General features: G+C 33.2%; 2 protein-coding genes across 2 annotated transcripts; both read left to right on the plus strand.

Moving 5' to 3' along the window:
- Positions 1 to 5,805: 5,805 nt before the first annotated feature.
- On the plus strand, positions 5,806 to 11,693 carry LOC110720500 (probable WRKY transcription factor 12). Its single transcript, XM_021899536.1, has 4 exons — positions 5,806 to 6,318; positions 6,622 to 6,710; positions 7,438 to 7,599; positions 11,215 to 11,693. The coding sequence occupies exons 1-4, from the start codon at positions 5,947 to 5,949 to the stop codon at positions 11,378 to 11,380; spliced, it is 789 nt and encodes a 262-aa protein (XP_021755228.1). The 5' UTR covers positions 5,806 to 5,946; the 3' UTR covers positions 11,381 to 11,693.
- A 6,118-nt stretch (positions 11,694 to 17,811) lies between these two features.
- Positions 17,812 to 25,110, plus strand: LOC110720501 (ATPase 7, plasma membrane-type-like). The gene is made up of 21 exons (XM_021899537.1): positions 17,812 to 17,908; positions 18,010 to 18,129; positions 18,424 to 18,522; positions 19,041 to 19,178; positions 19,320 to 19,454; positions 20,400 to 20,579; positions 20,680 to 20,886; positions 20,990 to 21,109; positions 21,191 to 21,310; positions 21,443 to 21,565; positions 21,655 to 21,759; positions 21,950 to 22,094; positions 22,200 to 22,364; positions 22,454 to 22,692; positions 22,801 to 22,833; positions 22,987 to 23,068; positions 23,167 to 23,327; positions 23,849 to 24,061; positions 24,219 to 24,401; positions 24,519 to 24,703; positions 24,832 to 25,110. Exons 1-21 carry the CDS (start codon positions 17,858 to 17,860, stop codon positions 24,866 to 24,868), a joined length of 2,841 nt encoding a protein of 946 aa, XP_021755229.1. The 5' UTR covers positions 17,812 to 17,857; the 3' UTR covers positions 24,869 to 25,110.
- Positions 25,111 to 26,665: the final 1,555 nt, after the last annotated feature.

The following is a 26,665-nucleotide window of genomic DNA, read 5'->3' on the forward strand; positions in this document are numbered from 1 at the left end:
GAGTATTAAGCTCTAACTTGATTCTTATACTTTTATTACGAGTACCAAACAATATTGTTTTATAATTGAAAACTTGAGTTGTGCAATTTGTGAGTTTCCAAGACATTTTTAGTTTAAAGAATATCAATTTAACAAATTGATTTAGTGAAAGTAGTAAGCTTAAAATTTTAATGACTTCATTTCATGTTAAGTATAGTCATAAACAAAACTTCATTTCATGTTAAGTATAGTCATAAACAAAACTTTATTAAGTATAGTTATACTTTTTCTATTGAACAACAAAACTACATTTCAGTCCATTTAAACAAGGAGGGCTTAATATTTCTTAAAAAAGGGCTTAATATTGAATACTATCTTTGAATTTAAATTTTTTGATGCAAAGCTGGGGGCAGGAAATTAGATTAAAACAAAGTCAAGAAAATACACGAGTTAATTAAGGAGGTTTATCCTCCAATAATACATCATCTTTGTATTTAATTATTTGCTCTACTTTTCCATGTGCGGAATTTTTAGAGAAATAGTTGAAAGCAACAAAATATGAAGGAAGTTGCGTTGGTGGAAGAACAAAGTAAGATAGTTGAGAAATATGGAGTATTAAATAGTTGGGGATCCACTAGTTAGTTAAACTATTACTAAGTTTAGATACCCTAACCACTCTTCATTCCCTATGCACTAAATGCTTTTTATTTTTTTTAATCTTTGGGGGTTAACCGTTATGTTAGCCGTTAGGTTGTTACTAAAATTGAACGTTTCTTCTTTAAGCTAGGTTACATCTAGATATTTCCTACGCAAATTACGGGCATAATTCTCTCTAATTGTTAATCATGGGAGTGTGATTTGACTAATAGGCCGTGTTTAGGCTGCAAAATGAAACTTTAATTATTTGGAAAAAGGAGGTACCAGACACAAATGGTTTAAAGATTACTAGATTAGCATAATCAAGATATACATAATTTTAAACATTTTAGTGTCAAAATCAAGCCCCATCAAATAGTGAAAGAATTATATTCCATCTCATATTACTTATTCGATTTTACTTTGACTATTATTTTCACTGCTAAATATGAAGTATGCACTCCGTTTTAAGTAAGAAATCATTTGTCTTCTTAGATTTGTTTCAATAATGTGTTTTGTAATATTAATTTATAATAGTGATTATATATACAGAGTATAAAAAATTTAAAAATATCTAAAGGTCAAATTAAATGTGTGTTTAATTTGGAGAGTTGGATGCCATAGAATGTGAAATAAAGTAAGTCAAGATTTATAGAGTATTCTATTTTCAAGACATGACGGGTCTATATATGACTCGATAATCAAAAGAGTCCCAATTTATAATTTTTTTTTTTTTTTGTCCTCTAATTACCCTAGTTTTTATCATTACTTAAATTGTCATTACCATCAACATTTTTTTTTGGTAGGGCCTTGGGTCCGTCTTTCTTTCTTTCATTTTTTGGACTCTACTAGGTTGTATATCTCAAATCCAAATATTACTCATTTTAATGAAATTTGATCACTCGACACAAGATCGAGTGTTTTTCACTGTTGCTTCCAGCTACTCACTTATTATTATTATTATTATTATTATTATTATTATTATTATTATAAAAAAACCCTACAAAGTCAATCAATTTACAAGAAATTGGTGGGGAGCCGAGATAAAATCTGGGCCCCCACCCCTCTAGCTATTGCGAACCCGATCCTGCTGAAGATGTGAGCAGCCGCACGAGCACCAATATCCTAAGCCTTAGAGAATGCCTGAACCCGCTTCAGCAACGCAATAACATCCTTCTCTAATTCCCCCAACGAAGAAAAGGAGAAAGGAAGAAAACCATAGCTATAGCAACACGCCCCATACTTGTCCCGCTTCCGCTGAGCTGCCGCCGACACAACACGACCAAGAACGAAGTCAGACAACCCTGATTGCGTTAAAGGTGAAGACCCCGTCAAGTCAACACATACATCAAGGCCTCTATCCAAGGAATAAAGCAACACATCTGCTGGTCGAAGAGCCCCGTCGTTCTCTCAAGTCAACCCAACGTTAACTTCCTTTCGAGCAGAAATCCCAGACCGAAAACAAATATCAACAAGGGTGTCATGAACAACGTTGTGCCGATATTTAATACCCGATATCAGGACTGTCCGCAACCAGGCCGAAGAGTGATCCCCCTGCTGGGACTTTCATAAGGCTACCTGACGCGGAGTTAAGGAGAAAGTGGAATTATAATACTTAAGAAAATAAAGTGTATTAAAAAGAATAGAAAAAGATATATGTAGCCTTAAGGTTTGCATATAAGAAGCTAAAAGTAAAAGGAATGGATTTTTTTAAAAAATTAAAAAAAAAAGGAAGGATATTAAATACTTATATGAATTAACACATACATTATTCTAAATATCATTTCATATGTAATTTACGATTGTATTTTTAATTTCGAATCATTTTGATATATAATATTCCTTTATTTATATTATATATTTGAATTTTGAGTTAGTATTTCTTACATAATTAGACAAAAACAAAATTCAGATTTTTTTAATTTTTTACTCGTACATACAAGTAATTAAATCAATGATGCACGAGGATGGGGTTAATTACACGTGGCCAAGAAAATGACAATTCTATTGGTTTCCTAGTCTATCAGTTGTCAACTTCTGTTTTTCTTTAATTTCATGTTTAAGTGATTATTTACTTGAGCTTTGTATTTAATGGTCAAGCAATTCATTATGTGTTTCATTTTTGGGCTACTAGAATAATTGCAAGGTTTATGCACCAGTCTTGTACTCTTGTATGATTAAGTGTGACAATTGCATTGTGAATGGATTCGATCTTATTATAAGTAAGCTAAGGATTTTCTCCGTTTTATAAGTAAGCTAAGGGTTTTCTCCCGGATTATGACATTTTTTTTTATCATATAACCGTTGTTTTTATGTGAATGATACTCCATCTGTTTCGAAATCATTCACAAAATTTAATTTGACCTCTTCATTATTCATGTTCGTTCACATACTATTGCATGTAGTATCTAATTAGCAGCTTAATGTTGATGGAATGTAGTCATCATTAATAAAATGCATTTTTGTTTTAGGAATTGAATAGGAAGACAACTTCTCATTTTATTCATTTTAAATCTGCCATCCTGTTAACTATTGATAGACGTACATTGTCTTTGTTTGACCCTACAATTAAAATTATATCAAGAGAAATCTTAGAAGATCATACTTGATACAGAGTAGTATATTTTTCTTATACATTAACGTAAATTCAAAGACAATCAAATCTAGCTAGTTGAATAAGATGATAAGATAAGACCAAATAAATTATATTTTTAGTGAAATTCAAATCAAACCGATCATACTTTATAAAGTTTAGACTAAAACACCTTATTTTAGACTAAGAGAACAAAAACTCAACATGAAGCATACCCTATATTATACGTACTTCCGATTATTAAAACCAAATAACCTCAGCTCGGTGGAGATAATAATGAGAAATCCACCTTGTGACTTTGATGCTACAAGTTCAAGCCTCACCATCTACATACTTTATTGGTTCTGTGTAAGTTCCATTAGTAGCATATTACTACGATTCTCTTGATCGATGAGGAGGTGTAAATAAAAATTGTTAGGAAAATGGCATTGTCGTTTGTTTAGCAGCTATCATTAGATTCTCTCTTGGAAAATAATAGGAAAGAGATTGGTAGCTAGCTAATAGGTTCACTTGGAATTAAGTCACTATCTAAATCTCTAAATATATTGTGAAATATACTAATAAGGTTGAGGGTGGTAATTGCTTTTTGTTGCCATTTTGAAGGATATGGATGTTGGGAGGGTCTTTTCAACAGGCCTTGAATAGGGTTTTTTCTGAATGAAAAAACAAATTAGGAATATATTGCTTTTTGACTGTCCAAATTAAACATTATTATATCACTTTTTTTTTGTAAGGATGTATGTCCACCCGAATCACCGAAGTTTAGCTCCGACTACATTTGAATTGGGCCCGGGTAGCACACCTGGCTTATGATGGGTGAGTATTCCAACAAGAGTTTTTGATACGGTGAGGCTCGAACCCAAAATCCTCCCTTAAGTGATATCAAGTAGCTTCCCACTTGAGCTAATTCTTAATGGTCATTATATCACATCTTTATTCATCTATTCTAACACTGTTTGGGCTCTCATCTAGAAGATCTTCATGTTTCTTGGTAATTGGGAAAAATACTTTTTCTCATACCCCTAATTTTATAATTTAATCTTTCTATTTTAGTTCTACTCTGTAATTGTTTAGCTTTTACTTTATCACTATAATAAATAAATTCAATCATAATTATACTTTCTTTACTACTCCGTAAGATATACGGAATAGATTTTAAGTGTTATTTTGCACCACGTTATTAAATTAATTTTAAATTAGTAAATACTCCATATTATCAAAATATCATATTTACATTGATGATCAAAGTTATATGATAGTGAACATTATGATAAAAATTATTTTTGTATAGTATTATCTACTTTTTTTTAATTGTTTCTTTAATTTATACTAACAAATTACTACAACGGAAAGAAAATAATCTTAAATTCGATCTAGATTTATGAGTACAAGTATTAATTTATTACGGAGTACTAACATATTTTTGTATAGTACGAGTATTAAACAAGGGGTATAAATGCTAATTGGTTAATATAAACATTCTTCCCTACCACAAAGTCACAAAAACTCCCAAACACGCATGCACTTAATTAGCATGGTCAAGTGATGAGCCATGCAGCACGTAGCTAGCTAGCCAAGGGTCATGGCCGGCCAGCTGCTTGATCGTGCTAGCTAGCTTAGTTCGTCTTAGATCATGGCTAACGCCATTATTGTTTATAAATCATTACCAAATTAAAGCAAGAAAGCATGAAAAATATTTTTTTAGGGCAGAAACCTAATTCACAACAGTAATTCAAATAATGTAATTTGTCGAAATGTAAGAAGATATTTAGGTATAATATATAGCAAGCCATAAGATAGGAGAAGGGAAATAAAAAGATTCCTGAATATAAGTTAAATGTACAAAATAACAAAACACAACTTGTTTCGGTATATATGATGATCATATGGACCTTCTAATAATATACTTGTATATGTTCATGCATGCATTTTAATTATTTTAATTATGTATATGTGTGATATATTTTCCGTAGATATTATTAAAGGAATAATATATTTAGGTATATTTTATGTTAAGATATTATTTAGTGAATATATCATTAGGATATATGGTATATCTTTTGGGAAGATTGTTTCCTATCTTATGAGCATAGGTTTTGTATAAATACTCAACCTATTATTTATTGATGAATAATATCAAGCAATACAAAAGCCATTCTATTCTATATTTCTCTCTAATTTGTCAATTGTGCACCTATAGTTTTGCTAGTATAAATTAAGTTCCGTCAAACTTAATATATTTTGAGGGAATTAGTCCAATCAGACAACATATCCATATCAGGTGTTTAATTTCACTACATTGCCATTTTAGTAAATACAAATAATCAATAAAGTTAATTTTAAGTTGCATTATATATATACCTCGTATTGAAATGATAACTACGGAGTAGTAAACGAGTTACAATTTGGTTTTGAGCAATACTCCGAGTTATTGAATTATAACAATCACAGATAAAAAAAATAAATAAATTGTTTTTTAAGGAAAAAAAATATATAAATTTTGTGTCATGGTAAAAATAAAAAATGAAAAGCAAAAAGAGGTTAAACAGTAATTTGTGACTTTTATTTTTCTCTTTTTTGAAATAGTATAAATCAAACTAAAGTGCTTGTATTATGTGTGTGTACTAAAATATTCCATGATTACTTTCAAGGGTTATATTATTACTTCTTGAAGAAAACCCCCAATATTTCTCATCTCTTCCTCTTTCTCTCTCCTAGTTGATTTTTATCATTATATCATGGAAAGAGATCATACTAGAAGTAGCACAAATTTCCCAAACTATGACCTCCACATGTCCTTGATTCATTCAAATAATAATCCTTCTACTTCTAATAATACTAATAATAATCCTTCTAATTTACAAGGGTTTCCTCAATCCTTAGAATTATCTCATCATTCTAATCATGTTATGCTCACCACCTTCTTGAGTCACCAACCACCACCACCGCTGCCGCCTCCGTATCAGATCACGGATCATCGGGGATCCGATTCACACAACACCACCACCGCCGTCACCACCACCACTAAAGGGCTTGTTGGTAATTTTGATAATTATGTCACTACTACAAGGCAGTCTTGGAATAGTAGTAACAATACTACTGATCAACAGGTTAATATCAATATCTAATATTTAATATCTATATATAGTATAGTTTTATGTATAGTATTTAAATTTTATGACATGCATATATTATGTTCTTTTCATATTGGAAACCCTGGATATATACCTAGCTATGTTTTATGTTTATATAAAATTGCACTATTAATCCAAAGTGTTAAATTAATGATTATTATTATTTATATAGTATAGTATATATTTTGTATTTGTATGATACATAATTATAGTAGTATATATATGTTTTTTTTTTTTTAAGTTTAACAATAATGTATAACTTACATGGTGAATATTCAGGTGGAAGGATCATCAGATCCGAAAGCTATTGCTGGGGACAACTCCAATGGTGGTAATGGTCGCGGTAACGATGGAGCTGAACATTCTTGGTACTTGCCATCTTCATCTCTAAGTTATAATACTATATATACTTCCTCTGTTTTATTTTATTGTCTTTAAGAAAATAAAATTAAAAAATAAAAAAAATCTGGAGGAAAAACAAAAAAGAACAGAGGGAGTAAATGAGAAGGGTAACAAATAAGTTTACTATCCTTCTCAGTTGTTTGTTATACTGTTAATGTTTTTCTACTCCAAAAAACAATAATTATTGGTTCGATTTGAAGAAATACTATTATTTATGCACGAGATCAAATGTAAATTAAATTGCCCTAGGCATTGAACTTGAACATAAAATTCGATAATTAATAATTGAGCTAAGACAAGTCATTTACATTACGCGTACAAATTCATGAACTTGTTTTGCATAAGGTGCAACTACAATACATGTTAGAATCATGACTACCTTGACCGTACACGTGCCATGTCACGTTGTATATATGGTTCACTACTACATTAGTTCAATTTAATTAACTGTCACATTAATAGTTGAAGTTATTACATACTCAGCTAATGTTACATTTAATTTGGACGGTCTGATAAATGGTGTGGTTATACAAGATAATGTCCGTGCTTATTTAATTGATGCGTATTATTGTCAATAATGTTATCTTCTAATACTTTCAATGCAATAAGCATTTTCATATGATAAGTTATCGATTATTCGATTTTTGCACCTTGTACTATACATTATCAAAATTATTGTACGTAATGATATAGGTGGAAGAACTCGAGCTCAGAAAAGAACAAGATGAAGATAAGGAGGAAGCTAAGGGAGCCAAGGTTTTGTTTTCAAACAAGGAGTGACATCGACGTACTTGATGATGGTTATAAGTGGCGCAAATATGGTCAGAAAGTTGTCAAGAATAGTCTTCATCCAAGGTAGTTAAACACATACTTAATTTGCTTCATTTTTAGTTAATTTGTTGACATTTTGATTGATGCTTTGTTAATTCAAATGTGCGCATTTTACTAGCTTCAATTTTACTCTTCTAAAAAAAATATCATATCAAACCATCCAATATTATTTAATGAGTTTTATGTGCACATTAGTACATTACATACACTATTAGATTGATGTTTAACAATTATTAAGGGATCATTAGTTAGCAATTAGGTTGTCTATAGTATATTACTATTAATGACGAATTGACTTTAATTTCGACGACAAATTAAAGTCAATTGTAATATCCTATCCTTATACTATAAGAATTTTCATATGGGTAATCTTTAACATTTAACATTGTAATGCATTAATTCGACCGTAGAATGTACTAGAAATGTCTTTTAAGTAACGAAGTACACTAACTGTGTTCTTTCAATTTTCATAATACTCCGTAATATACTTAGCCTTTTTCGCTCACTTTTAGTTGTATAACGGTTTGACTAAAATTAGTCTTGCAACTAAAAATAAACGGTTGGACTAAGTACAACAGTTGCATCATGTTAGTAGTGCAATTCTTTGATACCCTTGAAAAACTAGGGATCAAGTTTCGGGAATTGGATAACACAAGATCTTAAAATGTATGTTATAATTGGTTACGCTAAAATTCTCATCATCCTTCCATAATCATCGATCAATCTGTATCATAATATATCCAATCCAGTATCAAATCCTAGAAAATAATGTGTCGCAAGCTCACATATTAACTGCATTACATAAGAGAAACATTGTTAGTCCATAAATGTGGCCAATTTGGACCACAATATATGTGTGGTATACGTATATTGTGGTAATTAGAAAGTGGTACACATAGATAGGCACATACTAGAATGTGCACTGCTTTATATATGTAATGCCACAGAGCCCCTATAAATGTATATATACCCCCTCTCAAAAACGCCGAAAAATTATAAATGTAATTTTTTAGAACGCGGGAAAAAATAAATTTAGTCACATACTTTATCAATTAGAGTTATTGACTTCGTAACGTTGTCAATATGAGATTGATCCAACTACATAGCGTTTCACACATGCCTTAGTTGTGGATACGTGAAGTTTAGATGATGTGACTATTATTTACGGACACAGGTAGTACATGATAGAAAGGAGAATTTGGTGATTGAATTGTTAAGTGTTGGCTATTACCTGCTGATAGATGGACTTAGATAAGATCAATAGCTGTAAAATCAACAAAAGCATCATTAGTATAACTAATTAGGTAGCTTTTAATGTAGGCAAGATGACTTATAGTTGCTTAATATTGTGATCTGAACTAATTATGAGACTAGTAGGTCTATATTACTTCACTATATAGCTATATGAATATTTTATTTGCTTGAATTGCTTCATCCCAAGTTATTTCATGCTACATACTTTATTTCGTCACTCAAATTATAAACACATTATTTGATTGTTAGTACAATGTATTTCTGATCGGTTCAAGTGTCTTCAGAAAAATCCCTAATTTTGGTTATTCAGTGAAAAAGTCATATTTAATGCAAAAGTCATGATTATTACCCTTATAATATAGTTCTGTTATAAATTGATTTTTTTTTTTTAACTACTACTTCCGTTACAGGTTATGTGCAACGATTTGACATGAAACAGAGAAGGAAAATGACTAATCGTTGCACATAACTTGTAACGGAGGTAGTATAAGTCAACCAAAAAAAATATATTATTGATCGGGCAAAAAGAGAGTTGCACGATATAAAATGTACCCCCATTGAGTTCATAACTTGGTAAAGAATCAAATTGATTCACGAGGTGTGACGACTGAATGAAGGCCATATATACGGTCAGGAGTACTGGTAGAAATACTCAAGTAGTAACCCAAGATAATAGGATCAGTGGACTAACTATAGAATCATATTAGAGGGCGTGCAACTAACAACCATACATAGGTCGTCTTTTTGTACTTGTAATATTGTTGATTTTAGAATATATGTTACTCTGATTTCAATCAACAAGTGCATTACTCTGATTTCTTCTTACAAAGTTTCAGTTAATCATGGGTTTCGTACGTTCTAAAGGATACTCTTAACACTGTTACACATGTATTTGATAATAGTGTCTTTGGGGATGTTGGATCCGTTAACAACTTATTAGCATTCTCAATTTGTGTCTTATTTGTAGGGATGACAATGGGTCGGTTTTAATGTGAGACCCGCCATGGGTATAAAATGTGTACCCATTATGAGTGATGGGGCTGGTATGGGTTTTAGGTTAGATCCGCCCCACTTCATACCCGCCTAGCTTATACCCGCCCATATTTTCTTAAGAAGAGTTTAGAATTATGAATTTTGATACCTCTTGAGGCCCAATCCGCCCTTAATTACTATAAGAGTCCCAAATTTTTTAACATAATTTGATGTAATTGTCATTAATGAGATACAACACAGTACAATATCATGACAATGGGTTTGGGACGATTTTGGAGTAAGTATGGGGTGAGTATGAGGTGGGTGGTAGGGCGGAGATGGATTTTATCTTGTACCCAGCGGGACAGGTATAAATGTGGATATTATAATCGCCATGGGTCGTGGGGCGGGGATGGATCTAAGATTTTTAGGCGGATATGAGCATGGAGGTACCATCATCCGCATCCGATCCACCCCATTGTCATCCCTACTCATTTGATCTACTATATGTCTTTTTCATCTTGCCACATTATGTAGTTATATTGCATACAATTACATGGTAGTGGTCTTTGGAAATATTTCAAGGTAACACACGCGTTTACTAATTAATTATGTGGCAAAATAAAGAAGCGGGATATAAGAAGAGGTATATTGTGATCAAACCTAATTAAGGATCTTGAGCATATATATTAATGTTAATGGTACAATGAATGATAGAGTATAAAACATATTCCTGGCCCTCAACCATCAGTTTAACCTTTTAGCTGAATTGGTCCACTAACACAGTACATATAGAGTAGAATAAATATGTTATACATCGTATTATATAGCTAGTATTCGACTATTCGTCGTCTAAGCTAAGGTAGGTTTTCCTGTCATAATAGATCGATTGATGATTAGGTAGTTGTGGAGAAGGTTTAAAATCTAGACAATGCTTTAAGTGAGGTAATTATCTTAATTAGAACATAATGCTCTTAAAGGCAAACTAAGTACAACGTAGTTGACTAGCTGTCAAAATTATACTGTATATGCTTTATTTAGAGAAATTGGTACACTCAGATGTATGATTGTCATGTTACATACCATGCCAATTGAAGAAAATTTAATACGCTTGGTTTTTGCTTAGATTTTCCATTGATTTCGAATTGAATGAATATTGTTTTGATAGGCTGTAATATAAGGCCATAATAAACCCCCCTTAGGTTATGATCATGGTATTATAGTATAGGTATGTCTTCCTAAACCAATCACCGGTTGGTTTGGTCCGACCAAGAAAGGCATGGAAGCATAATTGGTGAATAAAATCTATATGTATGTGTGGAAGGCATCCACAATACATAATTGTTGTTGTAATCAACTCGATCTAGTTAATTATTATCACGTATTACTAATTACAATAATTCGAAATTACAGGAGTTATTATCGATGCACACATAGCAATTGTAGAGTGAAGAAAAGAGTGGAAAGACTATCCGAAGATTGTCGAATGGTAATAACAACTTACGAAGGCAGACATAATCACTCTCCTTGTGACGACTCCAACTCTTCCGATCATGATCAATGCTTCTCTTCTTTTTAGTTAATTGCAATGATATTCTATGTTATTGGTATTATTCTTAGCTTATTCTATCATGTCTATAATCATATTATATAGTATCATATTATACAATAATATGATGCCAAATATTTAGTAGTACGTACGTATTATTTGTAAAGAAAAAGTAGAGAGCATGCATATGTATAAGATATATAGTATTTGATTTTGTTTAGTCTTTAGGTGTGTAGTACAATTTTGATAACATATAGTATAATGGTGATATTGAGGTATCAATATAGTATGTATACAAGTATGTATACATATTGTATGTATACATGTGGTTATTGTTTGTCCATTTATTTTCTCTCTAAACAATTTTTTAATATCGACACTAAATTGATTACTAATTTTTGTTCGTTGAGATTTGCAACAAATTTACTACAGAGTACATTGAAATGAAGTTATCTTGGACTATTGAAACTTGCTGTAATAGACCACCTATTGCAACAAGACTATTTTAGCATTTCATTAAGGAGGCTATCGTAACGCATACTTGATACCAGGCTCAGGGGCATAATTTTAATTACAAGGATTTTATTGGGTATGTAGGGTATCGTGTGTTGCGCCTAAAATTAAAAGATAAAAAAAGACGCCATACAGAGAAAGATACTATTTATTCACTCAATTGCGTCTAATACGTGTATCTTCAGAGACATCGATATATATAATACGTACGTAGTATAATAAAAAGTTTATACTATTTACAAAAATTGTCATCGCGGTATTTGTTTCTTGTACAACAGGACTTTTAGTAAGACTTAGCGATTTTTTTTTTTGGTTGATCACTAGGGGAAAGCCTCAGAAAGAAGTACAAATCTAAAGTTAGAAAAGAAAACCACAAAAAACTTAAACCATCACTAAAGCTAAGAAGAACCCGGGATCATCCTAGTCTGGTAACGCTACCAAATCCCTTAAAGATACTTTTATTTAACAAATAAAATTTCATTTGTCTTTTTTTTTTTTGGAAGATTTCCCTAAAAATTGTTGAATTGTAAATAAATTCCCTATTTGCGTTGGTTTAAAAACTTATTCCCACAATATTGTCCACGTAGGTTTGGTAGATTTTTTTTTTTTTTTTGCAAAGAACCGCTAACGGTGATAGTGGTTCTATACTTATAAAACCGCTAATGTCGTTAGCGGTTCTTGTATTAGGTTGTTGTATAAGAAAACTTCACAAGCTAAAACTTAATATAAGAACCGCTAATGACGTTAGCGGTTTTATAACAAGTATAGAACCGCTATCACCGTTAGCGGTTCTTTGTAAAAAATTAAAAAAAAAAAAACACCAAACCTTTTTACAATCCTATGTGGACAATTAGAGGTGGCCAGTGGGCCGGGTTGGACCCAGCCCACCCTAACTCGCACGGCTGGTGGGTCACGTGGGTCCGACCCGGTTTCAATCCGGCACAGCCCGGCACAGCTCGGATTTAATCTGGGTTGTGTCGTGGGTCCAAAATTTTCGACACAACCCATTTCAACCCAGCTCAGTTTAACCCGTTTGATTCGACCCAAATCGCACAACCCGTTTTGACTCATTTAATTCGACACACCTAGCCCGTGAACCCACCTAACCCGACCCACCTGGCACAACCCAGCCCGCACGGCCCACCCGCACGAATGACCCACCCAACCCGCACGAGCCAACCCACCTAACCCGCACGCATGACCCACCCAACCCGCACGCATGACCCACCCAACCCGCACGGCCGGCACAACCCGCACGGCCCGCACAACCCGCACAATTCGCACGACCCGCACGGCCCGCACAACCCGCACGGCCCGCACAGCCCGCACAATTCGCACGGCCTAACATCCATTTTAAAAAAAAAAACGGCTAGTTTTTTGTATCTAACGGCTAGTTTTTTGTATCTAACGGCTAGTTTTTTAAGTGTATGATCATCCATTCTATTTTTCCTATAAATACCAATTCCATTTCACTCAAATTTCCACACAAATTCAAGCTTTCTTTCTCTCTTACTTAAAAATTCTTATTGTTCTCAAATTCTCAAGTGTTATATAGAGTTATATTTTTGTTAAAAAAAATCTCCTTAATATTATTATTAGTATTCTTAAGATTCTAAAAAAAAAAAGTTCTTCTCCATATTATAATTAGTAATCATACAAAAAAAAAATGAGCTCAAGAGGAGGAATGGGAAGGAGTCAAAGTGGTGGTCGAAGTGGTAACCAAAGGAGTGGTGGTGCAAATTTTTCGTATGAAATTAATACGGAAAATTTAAACCAATTTGTCAATGAATATGGAGATTATGATTTAGGAGATAGGCAAAATATTCAAACGTCTCCACCACAACATTTCTCCCACGAGTCCCACCAATCATCAAGTTCAACTATGCCACCTCCATCGCAACCAACATCTCAACCTTCATCTCAAGGTAATTTCTAATTAAATTTTTATTGTTATGAATATTTAAAAAAACTATTATTAATGATTATAAAGTTAGTTTAGTTTCCAATTTTCTATGATTTACAATTAGTTAATTACCATGAAAAATGCGTTTAAATAAGTATAATTAAAATATTTAAAATTTAAAAGCTTATTTTCATGAATAGCATTTAAAAATTAATTTTAATAATTTGATTTATGAAAGGTGGTGGCGGTGAAAGTAGAGGTCGAGCACATTTTTCTTGGGTGTGGAAACATTTTGAACGAGTTGAGGTCACACCCCCGGGATGGCAACCTGGTCAACCAAAGAGGTTCACGTGTACATGCCTAGTTTGCAAGGCGCTAGGTGCAAATGTCAAGTCATATAATTGGAAAACGGGAGATGGAACCGGAACCTTGAGTCGGCATTTGCAAAATAAACACGACTTGTTCGAAAATGGCCCCCGTCCTTCGGGGGGTGGCGTCCAAACACAATTGGGTGGATACATGAACCAACCCGGCGGAGGTACACCTTTCATTTATAATAAAGATAGAATGATTGATGAAATGAGTACTTTAGTTATTGCTAATGAATACCCTTTTAGTTACGGTGAAAATGCAAACGTTGAGCATTTTAATAAAGTTGCATTACAACCTGCATTTACTCGTGTCCCCCGAAATACCCTAAGACGTTATACACAAACTTCTTATTATAAGTATAGGAGTGGTTTGATTGAATTATTTCGTACTTTTGATGGTCGTGTTAGTTTTACAAGTGATACATGGACTTCTAGTTTTGGCGAACCTTTTCTTTGCATTACTGCTCATTGGGTGGATGATGATTGGTTTATTCAAAAACGTATACTATGTTTTCAAGCTATGGAAGAAAGGCATACCGGTTTTAACATCAAAGTTCGTATTTTGGATTGTTTAAAAGAATTTCACTTGAATAATAAAGTTTTTTCTTTGTCTCTTGATAATGCAACTGCAAACACAAAGTGTATTGACTATTTGAAAAATGACTCCGAGTTGAATTTGTTGTTGGGTGGTAGTCTCTTGCATGTTAGATGTTGTGCTCATATTTTGAATTTGTCTGTTCAAGAGGGTCTCGCTGAGTTGCAACCATTGCTAAACCCAATTAGAACAGTTATAAAATGGATTAGGATTACTCAGTCAGTTAGAAGAAAGTACATAGCTATGTGTAAAGAGAGAGGTCTTAAGAAAAGACAATGGTCTATTGATACCCCTACCCGTTGGAATTCTACTTTCAAGTTGTTGAGTGATGCTATAAAGTATCGTGATATTTTGACCCAACTTTACAATGAGACTCGTGTTGATCCTACTGAGTTAATAACCGAAAGTCATTGGACTAATGCTTCTTTTGTTCGTGATGTTTTAAATGCTTTTGATAGTGCAACTCATATTTTCTCTTATATTTATGAGCCTAACGTTCATTTAGTCATAATTGAGTGTGTTAAAGTTGTTCACACCATCGAAGAGCATATGAAGATTGATGGACTTCGTCCCGTTCTTGATAGCATGAAACGTAAGTGGCATACTTATTTTAGTGAATTTCCAATCATTTATGGAATTGCTGCTATTCTTGACCCCGGTGTCAAAGCTGAAGGTTTGGAAAATCTTTTAGAATTTTATTATACAAGTTTAAGTATCGATTATGATGTTAGTGAATATATTAACAAATGCAAATCTGTTTTGGGAGACCTTTATGATCATTATGCATCTATTTATGGTTTTGATTTGGCAACACCAACTACTACTAGCACTTCCGATTCTAGTTTTGGTTTTCTTGATAAAGTTATGAAAAAAAAACACAAAGCATCTACATCATTCTCATCATCATCTTCTTCAACACTTGCTATTAATGATTATTTGTCATATCAACATGAGACCAACAACAACTTTCAAATTATAAAATGGTGGCAAGAACATAAAAAAAGTTTTCCTATATTGGCGAGAATTGCAAAAGATATACTTGCAGTTCCCGCTTCATCTGTTGCTTCCGAGTCTGCTTTTAGTGCAGGTAGAAGAGTGTTAGATGAAAAAAGATCTCGCTTAACTCCGGAAAGCATTCAAATTTGTGTTTGTAAGAAAGATTGGGATCAAGCTGAAAGAAGAACTCAAGGTTTAAAGGAAGACGAAGACGATGAAGATGATCCTGTGATGATATTGGAGTCGTCAACGGATGATGCAGCTTCCGGGGATGATGATGCAACAAACATGGGTGGCTAGAAAAGTCTAAATCAGGTACGCTAAGAACTACATGGGCTTTGATTCTTTCGGGATACGTAGGCAACTTATTTTTCGAAAATTACAATTTAATTGCAAAATTAAATTTTAGTTTTCTAAAGATAGGTCCAAGCCCCCCCCCCCCAAATTTCAAAAGAAGTACAATATAAGAACTACGCTGGCTTTGATTCCTTATTTTATAATATAAGGATACGTAGGCATCTTAATTAAGAGCAAGCCATCAAATTGTTAATTTTGTAAAAATTAAAACACCACACAACCCACCCGACCCTAACCCACGAACCCACCCGACCCTAACCCACAAACCCACCCGACCCTAACCCACCTAACCCACAAACCCACCCGACCCTAACCCACTAACCCACCCGACCCTAACCCACCTAACCCACAAACCCACCCGACCCTAACCCACCTAACCCACAAACCCACCCGACCCTAACCCACTAACCCACCCTTCGACCCACCCTAACTCACTAACCCACCTTGACCCGTCTAACCCACGAACCTAGCTCGACCCACCCATGACCCGTCTAACCCACAAACCCAGCTCGACCCACCCACGATCCGTCTAACCCACAAACCCAGCTCGACCCACCCACGATCCGTCTAACCCACAAACCCAGCTCGACCCACCCACGACTCGTCTAACCCACGAACCTAACCCTGGTGTGTCCAACTTCTCCGACCCAACCCACGACCCGGCCCACCCTACCCTACGTGTGTCGTGCCGTGTGTCATGAAACCCCAACCCGCGACCCACCTAACCCTAACCCAGCTCGCACGACTCGCACGGTGGACACCTCTATGGACAATATTATGGGAATAAGTTTTTAAACCGACGCAAATAGGGAATTAATTTACAATTCAACAATTTTTATGGAAATTGTTCATAACAATCAAGAAAAAAAAAAATTCATTTACCATGTACGGAATATTGGAGTTTGTACTTTTTTGACAACGGATTAGTATACAAATTTATTCAATTTTTTTTTTTTTTAAAAAAAGAAGAATTTCACTTGACGTGGGTTTTTGGTCAGTTGAAGAACTCCCCGCATGCGTTGATAGTGGGCCGGCTTATATGCGACGGAGTACTTCTTGATATGATAAATTGAACCTTAATTAATTAGAGCTGCCCAATTCTATATTAATTAAGATTTGTTCATTTTTTTTTAATTTTTTTAAAACAATTAAGATTCGTTCATGAAACTTTCAAATTTATAGATCATATAAATATCTAGCAACGTAACTTAATTCAAATTACAATCAATTTTTGAATAGAAAAATTAATTTATTCATTTCCCATTATTTGATTCATTTATTAGTGTTAGCTTCATGTTTTTGTTGAGAAACTAATCTTCACAGCATTGATTCAGGTATTATATTGCTATTTTTTTTCTTTTTATACATACTCCGTAATTTAATTTGGTTTAGAAAAAGAAATACTAGACTTTAAATTAATGCAAGTGTTAAATGCATCATTTTATTGCATTTATCACTTATTATAAAGTTTTTTCGGTTACATTTTTTTTATCTCTACTCTTGTTATATAGAGAAGAACTGATCAAATAATCGTGCATTTATTCAATATTTGAAAAATAAAGGAACCATAACATGTATATTCGATATGAATTAAATTGGTCCAAGCCATGGAATGGGCTCGAACATGTAAATATGATTTTAAAAAATGGTTCCATTTATCTGTATACAATTTTTTAGAACGTCTAATGATGAAGAAATTGCTAAAATATTGTTCGTTTGGCAGATTTTCGTCGAAAAATCTTGTAGAAGGAGAGATTTTGGAGGGGTTAAATATGGCTTCCAAGTTAGAGGAAACTCGTGAAGCTGCAGAAGATGTTGATTTGGTAATTAATTAATTAGTTGTAGTCTATATTTAATTAAAAATTGCAAATTTTCATATGATTTTTGAAATGTTAATTAATTTTTCTTTAATTTGTATGTGCAGGAAAATGTACCAATTGAAGAAGTATTTGAGAGTCTACAATGTACCAGAAATGGGTTAAGCTCTGATGAAGTTGAGCAAAGAATTGCAAAATACGGATACAACAAACTTGAGGAGAAAAAGGTAAGTGGTAATTTTTTTTAGTATACTCGTTAAGAGTAGGTCACACTTCTATCTTATGCTGTCGCGATATAATAAACATGGTTTCAAATGTAGCGGGTAAAATTACAAATTTCTCCCTTTTTACCTTTTATGTATCCACTTAGGCATGGTAGTGATGACATTGTAATTCCAGCCTACTCGTATAATCTAACACGAGTTGTTATAGATGAATCACAAATAAAATGTGTCTTATTATTTTGAAATTGAGGGAGTATCTATTAATTTGCGTGGTATGTAATTTTTGTTGGTTGACAGGAGAGCAAGATACTGAAATTCTTGGGATTTATGTGGAATCCTCTATCATGGGTCATGGAAATTGCTGCTCTCATGGCTATTGCTCTTGCTCATGGAGGGGTAATTACTACCTTCACTCTCTCCCTCTTCTCATGCTCAGGACGATAATTTTATGTCAGACGTACCTAATTTAACCATAAGTTTAAGTTGATTTAAGGTTTCATGTTAAAAAAGTTCAAAGCCTTGTTTAACACTAGACTTCTTTGTCATGTATGATATATATTACAAGTACTTCATACTCCATATGTTATAAAATTCGTTAAATTAATTTAATTTTGGTCAAAATTGAAATTAGAGCTATAATCTAACTTATTATCTTCTTACTTCCAACAAATGTCATAAAAAAATTAAATTAGAAAATGATTGCTCCTCTGTTTTCCTCTTTTATTTTACTATAATTAGTAATAGTAAAAGTTAATTTTTGTTTATAATCAGTATTAAAATTCAAAAAGAGTAGGACTGTACTAGTGTAACATATACATACGTACAAAACATTAATGTAATAAAACTGAAGGAAATTAATGGGTATTTTTTATTTTATTTTATTTTTTTTTTTTTTAAAAAAAAAAAAAAAACAGGGGAAAGGACCAGATTATCCAGATTTTATAGGAATAGTAGTGTTGCTGCTGGTAAACTCAACAATCAGTTACATAGAAGAAAACAATGCCGGTAATGCAGCGGCCGCTCTTATGGCTCGTCTAGCACCAAAAGCTAAGGTAAATCAGTATTACACTTCTTTAGTTTCATAAATATTGCAACATTGCTAAGTTTTACGTGTTAAAGAAAGTAACAAAATTGTCAATACTGTGTCATATTGTTATTGTTACGTCGTATTATTAATAAATATATTCAAGTAGGTCCTGAGAAATGGGGAGTGGAATGAAGATGATGCAATAAGATTGGTACCAGGGGATATTATTAGCATCAAACTTGGAGATATTGTACCAGCTGATGCACGTCTTCTTAATGGTGACCCTCTCAAAATTGACCAGGTTATTTATCTTCTTAATTATATAATTATTACATTATATATTTGCCAATCTGTATTTTATTTGGTTAATTTTATTCCTTTTTTAATTTTATTTTTGGTCAGTCAGTCAGCCGGCTAAAGTGCTATACATGTAGTTAAGCATTGATTATAATGTATATTGTATTTCATTTTTGCAACTGTCTTAATTATGAAATGATCAATATAATAATGTTTCAAATCCTTTCAATATTGTTGAAAATGAAAGACTGTGACAAAATAAAGAAAATTCCTTCTCATGATTAGTACGGGTTATTTAATTTGTTGTTTTGATGTCGACTAAACTCTATGAATATTCGAATTAAAGATTTTACCAAGACAATATTTACCATAATCATGATAATTGTTCTTTGTAAGAGTAAATTTTCGTAAGCTAATACAAAGTTTTGTTGGCTAGATGAATATGATGTGACTCAATTATCATACAAGACAATCATTAATTACTAGCTAGCTTTGCACCATTAGGCTATATACATATATATTCACAGAGGCGGGACTACAAATGCTAACACTGGTCATGTGCAATTTTGTTAAATTGGGCCTTAAAATCATTTTTTTAATGAAAAATATTTTGTGAAATCAAATAATAGATTATTGATTAAGTTTTCTCATTACTTTATATAAGTAAATTTTAAAAACAAGAGTCCTTCTATAGTAGTTTTACTTAGGGGTCCTGTGCGATCGACCACCCTGCACATGCTCAAAACCTCCCCTGTATATTCAAAACCTTAATAACTTGAACTTTACACATGGTTAATATTTTTGCTTAATCAACAAAAATTTATGTACACCAAAACAAATATCTTATCAATATCTGCCTTATGGTAGCATAATTCTTAGCAAGTATAAGAAATTTTGTTACTGTTATTTATTTTTTTTCTTGACATTGGCTTCCCTGAAAATGTAACAGTCAGCACTTACAGGAGAGTCACTTCCAGTGACTAAACATCCAGGAAATCAAGTTTACTCAGGCTCAACATGTAAGCAAGGTGAGATTGAGGCCGTTGTTATCGCAACCGGCATCAACACTTTCTTTGGCAAGGCTGCTCATCTTGTAGAAAACACCAACCATGTTGGTCATTTCCAAAAGGTTAAGTGTTATTTTCTTTTAATTCCAAGGCTGCATTGTTTAATTTTTATGTGATCATTGGTAGTCTTATAATGTGCAATTTTCGGTTTTTGGGCTGCAGGTTTTGACCTCAATTGGGAACTTCTGTATATGCTCAATTGCGGTTGGAATGCTGATTGAAATCATTGTAATATATGCATTGCACCAAAGGCCATACCGCGTTGGCATAGACAATCTCCTCGTCTTGCTTATTGGTGGGATCCCTATAGCCATGCCTACTGTTCTTTCTGTTACTATGGCCATTGGCTCACATCGCTTGGCACAACAGGTTTATAATTTTAGTTTGGGAATTAATAGTCGCGTGTACTATCACAAGTCCTAGGACCATGGCTTAAAAAATGTGAGCTGATAAAGACGGTCTAAATTTGCAGGGTGCTATAACAAAAAGAATGACTGCGATTGAGGAAATGGCTGGCATGGATGTGCTTTGTAGTGACAAAACTGGCACATTGACACTTAACAAGCTAACTGTTGATAAAAATTTGATCGAGGTTTTGCACACTTTCGTTGATTAATGTCACAAATTAAGTACTACTTGTGTACAAAATAGTGACATTGTTAGCTTATTGCAGGTATTTGCCAAAGGTGTGGATAAGGACATGGTAGTGTTATTGGCTGCTAGAGCGTCGAGAACAGAAAATCAAGATGCTATTGATGGTGCTATTGTATCAATGTTGCCTGACTCTAAGCAGGTACATCTTTATATACGTGTAGACTAGCTACTAGGTGGTTGTTTGGTTGACATATAAATACACGTGAAGTTACAAGTAGTCTTATATGAAATATGACTTTTGATCTAAGTTGTTTTATGTTTTTGAGAGAAGGCAAGGGAAGGGATCAAAGAGGTTCATTTCCTACCGTTTAATCCAACTGATAAAAGAACCGCGCTGACTTACATTGATGAAGCTGGTAAAATGCACAGGGTTAGCAAAGGTGCACCAGAACAGGTATAAACATTGTCAGAAAATCAGAAAAAGAAATCAAAATCTGCATTTACATTACTTCACTAGCTTACTTTATACGTCTACCTTAACAGATTCTTGAGTTAGCTCATAACCAATCAGCAATTGAACGTAGAGTTCATACAGTAATCGACAATTTTGCTAATCGTGGACTTCGTTCTCTTGGTGTTGCTCGCCAGGTAACCACTGCATGATCTTGTTTCATCAATTATGTGTTTCTAAGCTAAACGCTTTTGACATTAGTAGACTTAATTATCTTGCAAAAGAGGTACAATATAATGTTATTTTTCATAAAGTGCACAACTATTTTAAGGCATCATTGTTAGTACTACTTAACATGCCATTATATTTTCTTGTAATTTTGTGTAGGAAGTGCCTGAAGGAACCCAAGAAAGCCCAGGTGGTCCATGGGAATTTGTCGCGCTTCTTCCACTTTTTGACCCTCCTCGTCATGATAGTGCTGAGACCATCAGAAAGGCTCTAGACCTCGGTGTCAGTGTTAAGATGATTACAGGTTGCTACTTATATTGATCAACATTTGCATAAAAACATTTTAACTCAAAAGCAGAGAAATGAACATAATTTTCGCTTTTTATTACTTTTTTGTTATATAAATCAGGGGATCAGCTTGCGATTGGGAAAGAAACAGGAAGGAGGCTAGGAATGGGCACAAACATGTACCCTTCTTCAACTATTTTAGGTGACAACAAAGACAGAAGTCCTGATATGCCACCAATCGAGGAACTAATCGAAAATGCTGATGGTTTTGCTGGTGTTTTTCCTGGTAACTGTCCTGCTTTTTTCAGCACAAAACCCGGTTTTTCAACATATTATGTCAATATTGTTTAATTAAGATGTTTATTTCAATTGCAGAACACAAGTACAATATTGTAAAGATACTGCAAGAGCGAAAGCACATAGTTGGGATGACAGGTGATGGAGTGAACGATGCCCCTGCATTAAAGAGGGCTGACATTGGTATCGCGGTTGATGATTCTACTGATGCTGCTAGAAGTGCTTCTGATATTGTTTTAACTGAACCCGGACTTAGTGTTATCATTAGTGCTGTTCTTACAAGCCGTTCCATCTTCCAAAGAATGAAAAACTACACGGTACTACTCGAGTACTCATACACGAAAAATTATTATTCAACATCATGTACAACAACATTCTAGTCATAGTATGAATTCTGATACTGTATTTTCATTTTTCTCCTGCAGATATATGCAGTATCCATTACAATTCGTATCGTGGTAAGAAGTAATTTCTAGTCATTGTTTCTTATAACCTAAACATAAGTCAATATTACTTCTTCCGTTTCTTTAATATTGCAACAGTTTGATATGACTCGTTAATTTATGTCATGGTAAAAGTGTGTTCTTAATGTTAATGTTGTTATGTGGCAGTTGGGATTCATGATGCTATGTGTAATTTGGAAATTTGATTTCCCACCTACCATGATTCTAGTGATTGCAATCCTTAATGACGGTATTTTGATGAACTTTTGCTACAATTATAGTATAAGGTTTTCAATATTCATAAATTGTGATTAATAGATTTAATGAGTGATTTTTTATGTAATGTAGGTACCATAATGACCATATCCAAAGACAGAGTGAAGCCGTCGCCGACACCAGATCGATGGAACCTCAAGGAAATTTTTACCACTGGAATTGTCCTTGGTAGCTACCTTGCTACCATGACTATTGTTTTCTACTGGGCAGCTTACGACACCAGCTTCTTCGCGGTACCTAAAACCTACTTAATTATGCCATTCATGTTATAACTTGATTGAGATTGGAGGCTAGAGTAGTTGGCTAGCTCTCTTACTTTCAGGCATGAGGCCAGAGGTTGAATCTCACTAAGGACATTTTAGGAGGGATTTCCCTTCTAAATTGGGTTTTCTCCTTACCAAGAAAAAAAAGTTACAAATTGATTATTTGATGAAGCTAAAAGTGATCCTACGTCAACGTCTTTGTTAAAATGGAGATAAATCTAACAAGTAATAAGATTGTACATTTTTTTTTTTGGTAGGATACCCCCTACAATTAGTTGTACACAGTTAACTAAGTTTGGAACAAAATGGACATTTGAACGGTAACAGATCAAAGTATCAGCCACATCCGGCCTTAGAATAATTACAAAATGGACATTATATTATTAATTATACGGATTATTATTTATTTAACACTTTGTTTGTTCCGTGTTTCATAACTTTATTTATTTATGTATATAATGTAATTGGTTTCAATTTATTAATTTGAGCAGGAAAAATTTGGAGTAAGAGATTTAAATCAATACAAACACAACTTATCAGCTCCAGGAGTTGAAAAAGATCTCAAGGAAAGAATGGCATCAGCTATCTATCTTCAAGTTAGCATTATAAGTCAGGCACTTATCTTTGTTACACGAGCTAGGAGTTGGTCTTTCACCGAAAGACCCGGCTTTCTCCTTGTTGTCGCCTTCCTCATCGCCCAACTGGTACGTAACATTAGTTGTCACATTACTGGCTCACATAAATTACACTATCAACGTGACAATTAAATCTGGATAGACATAAATTATTGTATGCTATTGTACTACAAAAATGTGTATGTGTTCTTTTCGACTTAACTCGAAATCGTGTAATGAAATGCAGATTGCTAGCATAATTTCGGCAGAAGCAAACTGGGATTTGGGCGGAATAAGGAAAATTGGATGGGGTTGGACAGGGGTAATATGGTTGTACAACATTGTGACTTACATGCTTCTAGATCCTTTAAAATTCGCGGTTAGATATGCAATTAGTGGAAAAGCATGGCATCAAATGTTCAATAATAAGGTTCGGAGTACTATACTATACTAACTATTCACATCATTTTATTAATTACGAGTATTAAATTTGAATTTATTTTTTCTGAACTTATTTTAAAAATGAATTTGTATTGGGTGGTGATAGACTGCGTTTACGGATAAAAAGAGCTTTGGAAGGGGAGAAAGGGAGGCAGCGTGGGCAGCGGAAAGGTGGACGGAACGTGGTGGGAGGAGCTCTGAAGACATGAAGGGTTTGTTTAGTGAGAGACGCTCTTTCCGGGAACTTCATTCCATGGCTGAAGAAGCTAAGCGTAGAGCCGAAATTGCTAGGTTATTTTCCTCTGCCTTAAATTATACTCCGTACTTCATACAGTATGATATAGCTAGTGCACAAAATATCGTATAAACCCAATTTTGAATAATGAATCTTATCGTGTTAAATTATGGTTATTTTTCAGGCTTAGAGAACTCCAAGGCAACAACTCAAGTAACTAGAGTGATCTCCTATTTCACTACTTCAGCACTATCTAACTATTATGTGTAGATGGGATGAATTACTCTTACTAACAAATATATATGTATAATTTGGTTTGTTACTTCGTATAACATTCGAAGTTTTGCTTAATTTTTTAATTTTTTTTATGATACGTTCGTTCATTTTCTGACATTTACCAAGTTAATGGAGATCAACTTTCAATTCATATGAAGAACGTTATTATGTAAAGTCCTAAAGGACATGGTTGAATGAGTTTCGTTTTCGTCATCAAACTAGTGTCGTAGTGTGCCATGTGAGTATGTGACACATGGACTAACTAATGCACATGTATGTTACATGTATGTTAATCAACATTTTCTTCACGTGTATCCATCACAACAAACATGTTTAAAATTCAAGGAGATAACAAATAGCAATAATGTAGTAGTATTAATGGTACGGCGTATTACTTTCATAAACTACTAATAATTTGCAACTTAATATTTGCAACATTTTTGCTCTTTTGATTTCTCACATAAAGTTACCGGTCATATTAGCGACCACCACAACCATTCAGGATATCATCGATCTTAACCTTAAGCGTGTACAACCATAACTACTCGTATATGTGGTACCACCGAACCCATCCGAGCTTAATAAGATGATAAGGAAGGGGTGATGAAACGAGGGGTAGCCAAACACATAGAATTGTACACCCTTTGTTACCGTCGTTTATCACCCAAAAAATAAAATGATGGAACTATTGACCCTTTTTCCTGCACTACTCTGCACCTTTAATTAAAAGTTGAAATTAAAACAATAAAATATTGAAACAAATATTATCCATAAAAAAATTAAATTAAAAATGGAGAGATATTGATGAAAGATTGATAGTCCTACAAAAAAAAACTCTATAACTATTCTTGAGAACCTCAATAATATAGATCGATCAACACCAACATTCTGCTGCCTAGGGTTTGTACTTTTCTTCCCTTTAATTTATTTTACATGTGATTTTAATTAATTTTCTCATTATATTTTTCCTTCTTGTTATATTTAAATCACATATGATTTTCCAATTTTATAAATATATCATAGTCCATTTTTTTTCTTGTTTGATTATGTTTTTTTTATCGTTGCAAACTTGATTTACTAATTATTATGATATGCATATTTTTGAAGTTTATTAATAATTTATTTTATTATATATATTATGATTTTTATAGGTTTGGAGACTAGATCTATACTAATTATATACACATTAAAATTTTGTATGTATTTTTAGTGATAAACATAGGAGATATAATTTATTTTTATATGCTTTTAATTTTTCAGGTTGTATATGATGCAAAACCTTATGAAATTTGGACAGCAGAAGTCTCCTGCCTTCTGGCCTCTAATGTGTTACCTACGGTCATCAATTTTTGTTAGTTCTTTCCCTTCTAATTCTTTTTTATTTTTTAATTGCATATTATTATTTTATTAAGGTATTATTACTATGAACTATATTTATTTATTTTTGAATAGTACTATGAACTATATATCTTTCCTGTTAAATTGTTTTGTTTATTTTTCATCCTCTTTTTTTTTTTGGTGTCAAGTGGGATCAAGGAAAAAGAATAGAAAATGAGTTATTTACTTTTTTTTTTTTTAATTTAGAGGTGTGTCTCTTTAACAGTAAAGGTTTGGCGTTATGTGATTTGTATTGATTATCAATGTGATCGAATTTACAATTTGAATAATCGATTATAGCCCAAATTTGACTTAATTGAGATGGATTTAATGTAGGATTGATTTAAAGAACTATACATACCAAA

Source organism: Chenopodium quinoa, unplaced genomic scaffold (genome assembly GCF_001683475.1).
Source record: "Chenopodium quinoa cultivar QQ74 unplaced genomic scaffold, ASM168347v1, whole genome shotgun sequence".
NCBI classification, from domain to species: Eukaryota; Viridiplantae; Streptophyta; class Magnoliopsida; order Caryophyllales; family Amaranthaceae; genus Chenopodium; species Chenopodium quinoa.

Excerpts from the sequence above, each read along its gene's own strand:
- LOC110720500 (XM_021899536.1), top strand. The coding sequence starts at position 5,947 with ATGGAAAGAGATCATACTAGAAGTAGCACAAATTTCCCAAACTATGAC. Across the intron at positions 6,319-6,621 it reads ACAATACTACTGATCAACAG|GTGGAAGGATCATCAGATCC; the intron begins GTTAATATCAAT and ends GTGAATATTCAG. Across the intron at positions 6,711-7,437 it reads GATGGAGCTGAACATTCTTG|GTGGAAGAACTCGAGCTCAG; the intron begins GTACTTGCCATC and ends GTAATGATATAG.
- LOC110720501 (XM_021899537.1), top strand. The coding sequence starts at position 17,858 with ATGGCTTCCAAGTTAGAGGAAACTCGTGAAGCTGCAGAAGATGTTGAT. Across the intron at positions 17,909-18,009 it reads CTGCAGAAGATGTTGATTTG|GAAAATGTACCAATTGAAGA; the intron begins GTAATTAATTAA and ends TTGTATGTGCAG. Across the intron at positions 21,110-21,190 it reads TTGATAAAAATTTGATCGAG|GTATTTGCCAAAGGTGTGGA; the intron begins GTTTTGCACACT and ends AGCTTATTGCAG.